At 67.7% G+C, this 9,317-nt stretch overlaps 1 protein-coding gene across 1 annotated transcript; it reads right to left on the bottom strand.

Moving 5' to 3' along the window:
* Nucleotides 1-2,852: 2,852 nt before the first annotated feature.
* On the bottom strand, nt 2,853-6,468 carry EMIHUDRAFT_454082 (hypothetical protein). Its single transcript, XM_005793388.1, has 8 exons — nt 6,216-6,468; nt 5,899-6,161; nt 5,726-5,832; nt 5,478-5,533; nt 4,573-5,312; nt 3,955-4,505; nt 3,463-3,754; nt 2,853-3,231 (listed from the first exon to the last, which is right to left on the bottom strand). The coding sequence occupies exons 1-8, from the start codon at nt 6,361-6,363 to the stop codon at nt 2,989-2,991; spliced, it is 2,400 nt and encodes a 799-aa protein (XP_005793445.1). The 5' UTR covers nt 6,364-6,468; the 3' UTR covers nt 2,853-2,988.
* Nucleotides 6,469-9,317: the final 2,849 nt, after the last annotated feature.

Below are 9,317 nucleotides of genomic sequence, written 5' to 3' on the forward strand. Positions count from 1 at the left end.
ATAGCTGGCCGCCGCCGCAACCACCGAGCCAGGGCCGCCTCCGGCTCCGCCTCCGGTTCCGGTGGAGCTGTCCTGCCGCTGCTGCCGCTCAAAGCCGCCTCCTGGCGGCGCGCCGCCACCCGCCTGCGGGGGGGCGCCGTAGCCGGGCGCGGCGTCGTAGCCCTGGGCTGCTCCGCCGGCGCCGCCGCCTCCATACGCGCTGCCGGCGCGTCCGCCTTGGCTGCTGCCGGCGCCTCCGCCGCCGTACCCACCGGCCGATCCTCCCCCAAAGCCGGGAGCCGCGCCCGCCCCAAAGCCCGGGGGCGCTCCTCCGTAGTCGGGGGGCGCCCCGTAGCCCGGAGGTGCACCCCCAAACGGAGGCGCGCCCCCGAACAGAGGAGGCCCGCCGAGCCCCTGCCCGCCCTGCCCCTGCCCGGCCTGCCCCTGCCCGCCCGGCCCCTGCCGCGGGTACGCGGCTCCCTGCTGCGGATACCCTCCGGCAGGGTAGGGCGGCGCGCCGCCGTAGCCGTACGGCTGCTCGCCCTGCGGGGACCGCGGACGCCCTGCGGCCTCGGCGTCGCGGCGCCCAATCCCGACGATGTCCGCGCCGCTCTCGGTGGCTGGCCGCTGGCGGCCACGCTGGTACGCCGCGAGCCGCTCCTTCTCGCGGAGGGCTCGGAGCCGGTCCATCTCCTGCTTTGGAAGCTCGAGCCGCCCCTGCTCGCGGAGCCGGTCAACCTGCCGCTGCTGGCCACTGCCGTCCGGCGGACCTCCCTGAGAGCCATCCTCCCGGCCTGCCTGCATCGTCAACGGCGCCAGCCTCGCAGGCGCCGCCAGCCGGAGGGCCGCTGGGCTGAGCGTGACCGCAAGCCACATTGTCCGCTCCAAAGATGCAGAGGAGGCTGGGCTGATTGTGCGCCCTCGAATTTCTCACGCATGGCACTGTGTGTGTGTGTGTGTGAACCGCCAATGGCAGTTATCCGTTGTTGTGGACGTCGCCGCGGCTCGCCTCTGCCGCGGCGGCTGCTGCGCGCACGCGGCGGCGCCGCTCTCTCGCGAGACGGCTGGCGACGCGGCTCGCGGCCGACGTACGCTGCGCTCGTCCGACGGTCCGCGGCGTGGCGTGCGCGGCGCTGCGCGCTGCTCTGCGAGCGCTTCTGCGCTGCTGTCACCCTGCACTGTCTCTCTCTGGTGCTGCTGCTGCTGGTGATGTTGCTGCTGCTGGTGCATATGCTGCTGCTGGCGCGGCGCGGCTCTGCGACTCGGCTCGAGACGCGCGTCGCGAGCATCTGACACGGCGGCGTCGGGCAGGTTGCGCCTCTCTCTGGTGCTGCTGCTGCTGGTGCTGCTGGTGCTGCTGGTGCTGATGCTGCTGCTGGTGCGGAGCGGCTCTCCGACTCGACTCGAGGCGCGCGTCGCGGCAATCTGACGCGGCGGGCGGCGTCGCGGGCGGCAGCGGTGGCGGCCTCGCGGTGGAGGCTGGAGGCGTGGTGGATCTTTGAGTTTATTTCATGATGGACTACGAGGACTGGGGGGTCAACCGGGAGGAAGGGGGTTCGACCTGGCGACGGAGGACCGTGGGCCATCGCGGGGACGGGTCCGTCCGGAGGGCGACCCCGGCAGATCCGGATGGTCTTCACGCCGGTGGGTGGCACCGAGGCGTCTTGGACGCTCAGCTCTACCTTAGCTCCTGAGGGGCGCGTGGTTCTAACCACGTAGTATGACTATAGCCCACCACAGACACCCTCCCTGCTCCACACGTGTGCACACACCCTCACCCTCTGCACCGGGGGCGCCTGGAATTATGGCAACGGCTGCTGGGAGCGAGCAAAGGTGAGCGTTCATCAAACGACAATCCCTTCTCCGAACCTCCCCATTTCGCCGTCGCCGTCGCCGTCGCCGTCGCCCTCGCCGTCGCCGTCGCCCTCGCCCTCGCCCTCGCCCTCGCCGAGCGGTCCCGCCGTTTGCGGCACGTGGTCGGAGATCTGCAACGGCTGCGCCGGCGGATCGAGCGCGTGCTTTCAGTGCACAGACGATCCGGCAAAGTGGCAGTGCCCGGGTGGCGGGCCGGAACCAAGCCCCTCACCCTCACCCTCACCCTCGCCTTCGCCCTCTCCCTCGCCGTCGCCGTCGCCCTCTCCCAGTTCCTCGCCCTCGCCCAGCCCCTTGCCGCCGCCCTCGCCCAGCCCCTCGCCGTCGCCCTCTCCCAGCCCCTCGCCCTCGCCGTCGCCCTCCCCTAGCCCGTCTCCCAGCCCATCTCCGTCCACGTCCCCATCGCCCTCTGCATCGCCATCTGGCCCGTACGACCCCAGTACATGCAGCTGGCCTGGCCTTTTGCTTGGTGCCTGGTGCGGCACCTGCGCTGGGCCCGACAAGGGCCAGGATGCGTGCAACCCGGCAGACAACGCTGACGACTGCTGCACCGGAACCTCCTGCCAGTGGGACAAGAACGCAGGCGGCGGAGGGTGGAGCATGGTGTGTGTAGAGGCCTTCGAGCTCGGGCGGGGCGTGACGGCGACGCCTGATATCTTCTGCCAGACCGCCAAGGGTGTGTCTGAGGGTCCGTGCGAGCTCGAAGTTGGCCATTGATTCGACCTACGCTAGGGGCTGACTCATCGCGCGACAAAGGCGAGGCCCTTGACGCTTTGAGTGCGTCCCAGCGCGGGCACAGGTCATGCTACATGCTTGTGCGTTGTGGACGATGCTGGATCCATCGGGGCATCGACCACATGGTCATGCTGTGCCCCCCCCCCCCCGACGGGGCATGCTGTGTAGTTGCATAGAGAATCGGGGCATCCGCACGCTGAGGTTCCTTCTCTGTGCAAAGCTCCATACACAGCAACGTGTCGATAGTTTGGATAGACGAGCCGTTTATTTAAATGCGGAATGAATCTATGTCTTATGTGCAATGAGAGTTCCGAAGCTGGGGAGCAATCAATGGCACCACAGTAGTGGAGAACAACTGTTGTTGAATCCTATTTTGATTGAACCAAATCTGTCACAGTCACGTCACTGCAGCCGCGTCTCAAAGGCCGTGTCTGGTTTGATGGCGAACGGGTAAAAGTGCGTCACAAACTTGGACGCCTCATCAAGTCGCTGCACCGCGTTGCTGGCCCTGCTGCAGTCTGGCCGCTCTCCGATGGGCGCTGGAGGGCGGAAGCCCCACACGCTGTCCATGTGGCGGTAGTTGAACCTCACCATCTCCGCCGGCCCCAGCAGCGCTTGCATCACGTGGTCGAACTCGCGGTTCGCCTGCGGCGAGCCGAGATCGACACAGAGCCGCCGCAAGTCCGCCGCCCCGACCTCGAGCACGGGCGCGCCGCGCGCCGCCCCGAGCGCGGCACGGATGTCTGAAAGCCTCGTCCCCGCCGCCACCGTCCGCTCCTCCCTCGGCGGCGGCAGAGGCGGGATCGGGTCTCCCGGGGCGAGAGGCGCCTGGGCGGCCTCGGCCGCCCCCGCGCCGCCGGCGACACGCAGCCGCACGCGCGCGCCGCGGAGGGTGGCGTTGGCCTGCGGGTGGTAGAGGAAGGAGGCCGCGCGGACCGGCACCTCCTGCTCCTCCCAGAGGTGCACGTCGAAGAGGTGGTCCATCGGGCACGCAAAAGGGAGCCGCATCTCCCTCGGCGCCTCGGCCATTCGACACCGCTGCAGCGCGTTCCAGTAGCGGTCGCACCAGCACGTGAGCGGCGGGAGCAGGAGCGTCCTCCCCGTCGCCCTGGCGAGGGCGAGCGCGTCGCGCAGAGCCGCCCGCTGCAGCACGTCGAAGGTGAGGTGCCTGCACGGAGACGCGGTCGCAGTGGTGGGAGATCTCAACAGTCTCATACTCCACAGAGAATCATGCACATTTGCCGGCATGAGTGCAGGTATGGATCACACCCTTGTGCAGCTAACGGATTCAGCTTAAGGCCATAGGCAACTATGCCGCCTCCATGTCCATGTGGCTGTGCACATTCAAATGACGACAAGGCAGCTCGCCTCATCGGGTTGTCCTCGGGCAGCGCCGTCGGGTCGACCACGTTGTTCATCAGCCGGTCGGTGTAGCCCTTCGTGCCCTCGACCCGGACTGCCGCCACGCCCTCGCGCACCTTCACCCCCTCGAGGCTGCCTGGCTCGACGAGCGGGCCGACCAGCCGCAAAAAGCCTCCGCTCCGCGCCTGCACGGAAGGGTGCGAGAAGGGTGCGAGAAGGGTGCGAGAAGGGTCCGAGAGAAGGCTGCTCCTCGAGCGGCGGCTCCGCGCCGCGTCAAAGTACTCATCGCCGTCTCCCCGCCACAGCCCCGCCTCGCGCAAGCGCTGCCTCTTCCCCCACGTGTACGCGGGCGTGTCCGAGAACTGGTAGGTCGTGTGCAGCGCGACCGGCGGGGTGGCGCGTGCCAGCTGCTCGTGCTGCACAAAGTAGATGTGGCCGCCCGAGAACTCGAGGGCCGGCAGCGCGGTCAGTGTGATGTGCGCTGACCCGCCCGAAGGGAGGGGCAGCGCGCTGCGGCTCCGGTAGACGGAGCGGTCGCCCTCGCGCGAGGCGTCGACCTATTCATTGCTTCCTGATCGACCCACGAACCACTGACTCATACGCAGCCGCCCTCGAGGCGTGTACCTCCCCGTCGGCCAGGCCCCGCTCGGCGAGCCACTGCCTCCACACGCCCTGCGACTGGACGCCCTGCAGCCCGAGCGCGCGCACGATCATGTTGAAGTAGGTCTGGTCGTTGAAGCCCCACGAGTCTTTGCGCAGCCGACCCGCCGTGAGCTCGTCGAGCATCTTGCGCTTCCAGGCGGCGAGCAGGGCGCGCGTGCCGTTTGTGTTTCGCAGGAAGAGGACGCCGGTGTTGACCTCCGCGTACCGCCACCGCTCGGAGCGCGCCGTGTCGAGCGCGAGGTTGGCGATGTCCGTCGAGACGAGCACGTCGGCGTGCGCCAGCAGCTGCATGCCCGCAGCCTGCCCCGTCACCCACGGCCTCGGGTCGCGCACCCAAGTCACGTCCAGGTCGGAGGCGAGCACGTCGAAGCCGGCGCGGACAAACTCCTCGAAAAAGTCGACCTTCAGAACGCCCATCTGCGTGAAGGCCTTCGGGTCCATGCGGTAGTACCGCCTGCGGGAAGGCGGTCGGTGCCCACTGAGCGCCCGCGTGGCGAGCCATGGCCATTGGAATTGCATGCTGGATGATGGGTCGAAGAAGAAGTTGAAGGCTGATAATTTGGTTCCGATTGTTGAGGCGGCACACCAGCTCGTCTCGATGCCCGCCACGTCCTCCCGCGTCGGCGTGGGCGGCGTCTTGAGCAGCGCCGCGCCGACGCCCGCCTCGTCGCACCGCCGGAAGAGAGCCTCGTCCATCGCGCCTTGGCTCAGGCTCCGAGAATGCTAAAGGGGGCGGGGGGCGCGCCGCCTAGAGGACGGGCGCGTCGCGCGCCCAGCACGTGCGAGTCGAGGCCGAGACGCCGCACGTGCGCGACCTACGGTGCATCGAGACGCGTCTTCCGCATTGGATCATGGCCCCAAGACACCGCCGGTGCGATCCGTGCTCCGCGGCTTGCCACGGGTGCGCAAGAGCGGCGCTTGGCTTAGAGTTGGTGGGGAGACCGCGGGAGAGGGTGAGGGAAGCTTGGGGTGTGGGCGGCGGGAGAGGGTGAGGGGAGGTGGGGTGTGGGCGGAGGAGACCCAGCGGACTAGGAGACCCAGCGGACGTGCAGGCTAGGAAGGCTCTGGGAGGTGTCGGAAAGTGTCTAGGCTGCGGCTGCTCGCCCAGTGAAACAGAAAGTCGCCCATCGACGAGCCGCCAAACACCATGAACAGGATGCGCTGCCGACCCTGGTGAGGCAGCAGCCGCGCCGCCGCATGCCGGTTGAGCAGGAGCTTGTCCTACGCTACGGGACACCAGCCTCACCGACGTGCTCACGCGCCGGGTGGCGGAGCAAGAGCCCATACCGTCAGCCACTGCGCGCCGGGAAGGGAAGACGCAGGCGCACGGGACGCACCCCGGCCTCGCTCCTCCGTCTCGCGCTGCCGGCGCACCGGCTTGCCGCTTAGCGACGGGACTCGCAGCCACGGGTCGCGCACCAGGTCTGGACGCATGGTCCACTCATCGGCGGGGTCGGCGGCGGCGGCGGCGGGCGTGGCGGCGGGCGTGGCGGCAGCGGGTGTGGAGAAAGGAGTGGCGGCAGCGGGCGTGGAGGCGGGCGTGGCGGCAGCGGGTGTGGAGGCGGGCGTGGCGGCAGCGGGCGTGGAGGCGGGAGTGGCGGCAGCGGGTGTGGAGGCGGGAGTGGCGGCAGCGGGCGTGGAGGCGGGCGTGGAGGCGGGAGTGGCGGTGTCGGCGGGTGTGGAGCCGGCGGACCTCTCGCCGGGTACAGAATCCCTGTGTGCCGTCCTCGTGCTTCGCCTCGCCATCGCCATCGCCTCTGCCTCGTGGTGCGGGTTTGGCCGGCTCCACGTGGCGCTCACAGAACTGCTGGCCTGGAGGTACGAGCGGAGCGTCGCGAGCACAAGAAGGACGGCACAGGCGAATCGCGTAAGGCGGTGCTGCAGCATTGCCCGCAGTCGCTTCCCAGCTGGGCGGGCGGGCCGGTGGGAGCCATATGCACACACACGTGTACGCGAACAAAAGCGCCTCTGCTCGTCCTGAATTCACACACACTGTGTTCACACGTGTTTCCCCCCCCACCACACACACACACACACACACACGGACGTACGCATACGAACCGCATTATGACACAGATTCGAGACTCGGTCTCGAACTGGGGTCTCGAGGTTCGATCGAGTGGACGCCATCGGTTATAACCGACCAAGTTTGGTCATAGTTGACCACTCGGGCACCAAACTTGGAAATGCGGCGTCGAAGGAGATATGTTGAGATAGAGATCGTGTCTCGTCTAAGTAAGTGTGTGGGGGGAATTGACCACTCGGGCAAAATCGGCCGAGCCACAAGCGGAGTGGCGGCTGGCCGATTTAAGTGCACCACACACACACACACACACACACGGACGTACGCATACGAACCGCATTATGACACAGATTCGAGACTCGGTCTCGAACTGGGGTCTCGAGGTTCGATCGAGTGGACGCCATCGGTTATAACCGACCAAGTTTGGTCATAGTTGACCACTCGGGCACCAAACTTGGAAATGCGGCGTCGAAGGAGATATGTTGAGATAGAGATCGTGTCTCGTCTAAGTAAGTGTGTGGGGGGAATTGACCACTCGGGCAAAATCGGCCGAGCCACAAGCGGAGTGGCGGCTGGCCGATTTAAGTGGGGGGGCTTTTTGTATTTCTTTCTTTAATGGTGTGAGAAGTAAAAACCCGTTCAGAGCATCCGAGTGAAGAGACGCTACATGAGTGGGGGCCTCGAGCTTCCCGGCGGCCCGGGGTCAAGGGCCGCGCGGGAGGAGGAGGCACGCTTACCCATCACCAGGGCCACCCCGGGGGTTCACCAGGGGGTAGAGGCGGAAGCGGCGAGTGAAGCCCCTTCCCGCCGAGGGCCCGCACCCAAGGGCGCAGAGGCGGAGGCGGCATGGGAAGCTGCCGCGAGCCGCCTTGCCCCCTCGGGCGTCAGCGGCGCGCTTGCGCCCCCGCAGGTGTCTTTCGCGGGGGACCGAGCCAAGCGCCAGAAAGTGGAGACTTCCGGGAACCTTCTCTTATCAGAGACCTCGGGAGGGCAGCATGGCTTCACAGTGTACGCTGACGGCCCGCACCGGCAGGGAGGCGGCGCTGACCGCCTCCCCCGCCTGGAGATCGTGCAGCGCCTGGGTTCCGGCTCAACAAAGGTAGGGGCAGCAGATCGATGCATGCATATTCCCGTAGGCAAAAGTACAGAATCCAACACGCACAGCCTCCCATGCCGGAAGAGGAGGAGTTCCGCGCCGCGTGCGAGCTCTACATGACGTCCGCCTTTGGCGGGAGGCTGGAGGAGGCTACGCAGCGGCGGCTCTACGGGCTCCATGCCCGCGCAACCCGAGGGCTGGCGCCGTCCGCGCCGCCAGAGGGCATGGCTGCCGAGCAGTGGGAAGCGTGGCGCGACGCGGGCTCTGCGCTGTCCGCCGAGGACGCGATGGAGGAGTACATCTCGGCGGTCGAGCTCGCGTCGCTCGAGGCCGGAGAGGAGGCGTCGGAGGAGGGCGCCGCGGCCGAGGGAGGGGGCGGGCTGGAAAGCCTCCCTCAGGGGCTGCGCGAGCAGCTCGAGGCGGCCGGGCTCGTGCCGAGCGGCGTCGATGGCGGCCGGGGCGGCTGCGGCGACGGCGGCGGCGTGGCAGGCAGCATTTTGGAGGCGGCGCGGGCCGGCGGCGACGCCGTGCAGAGGTTCCTCGGCGCGATGGAGGGCGGGGAGAGGCGGCGGGACGCGTTGTCTTCGCGGGATGAGGACGGGCTGAGCGCGCTGCACCACGCCGTCGACAGCGGCCACGCGGCGGCGGTGGAGGCGCTGCGCGCCGCAGAGGCGCCACATGAGCCCTGTCCGCGAAGCTTCCATGACGCTTCCCCGAACCTTCCTGTAGGCGCTGCTCGCCGCAAAGGCGGACGTCGACGCTGTGGACGGCAGCGGCATGTCGCCGCTGCACTACGCGGCGATGCTGGGCGCGAGCGATGCGGCGGGCCTGCTGCTGGGAGCGGGCGCCGACGCGGCCTTGCGTGACGAGGACGGCGCCTCGCCGCTCGACATGGCCGAGGGTGAGGCTGTGACGGAGCTGCTGACGGGGCCCCGGCTGGGCCGCGCAGACGGGCCAGAGCCGAGGGCGTCGGCTGGGGACGTCCCGGCGTCGGAGGAGGGCGAGGCGACGGCGACGGCCATCCAGCGCGGCGAGGTGCGGGGCGAGGCGGGGGCGCAAGCGGCGCTCTCGAGCCTCATGCGCGGACTGCAGGATGGTGTTAAATCGTGACAGTGTCTTTAAATCGTGACACTGCTGACACTGGCCACCCGGCTCGCTGCAGCTCGCGGAGCGCGACCCGATGTCCGAGTACGAGGGGCACGGCCCCGACATTCCGTTTTGAGACGAGTTCCTGTGTATGTATGTATGTATGTAGGAAGGTGAAGAACAGTCAGGCTCGGACTGGACACCGACGCGGTATGCCGTATGGGTGGACGCGGGACAGATGATGACGACACGCACGAGCGACACACAGACACAAACAAGCGCTCACAAGACACACACAGCCAGCGGGCTGGCACACATCCTGAGTGGGCGTACACATCACTCAGGCCACTGTGTGGGATTTCGCGCAATGTACCTTTATAGAGTAATGGTAATCTCTAGTCTTTTTTAGAGATTGAGAGCTTAAAGATTTGAAAGACTCCACTCGGGTCTACAGTGCTACCCAGAGATTTGAGACCAGAGATTTGAGACTTGAGACCTCAG

The sequence above is a fragment of the Emiliania huxleyi genome (genome assembly GCF_000372725.1).
Source record: "Emiliania huxleyi CCMP1516 unplaced genomic scaffold EMIHUscaffold_101, whole genome shotgun sequence".
NCBI lineage: Eukaryota > Haptophyta > Isochrysidales > Noelaerhabdaceae > Emiliania > Emiliania huxleyi.

Excerpts from the sequence above, each read along its gene's own strand:
- EMIHUDRAFT_454082 (XM_005793388.1), bottom strand. The coding sequence starts at position 6,363 with ATGGCGATGGCGAGGCGAAGCACGAGGACGGCACACAGGGATTCTGTA. Across the intron at positions 4,506-4,572 it reads GGGGCCTGGCCGACGGGGAG|GTCGACGCCTCGCGCGAGGG; the intron begins GTACACGCCTCG and ends AGCAATGAATAG. Across the intron at positions 3,232-3,462 it reads CCACCCTCCGCGGCGCGCGC|GCGAACCGCGAGTTCGACCA; the intron begins GTGCGGCTGCGT and ends GGCTCGCCGCAG.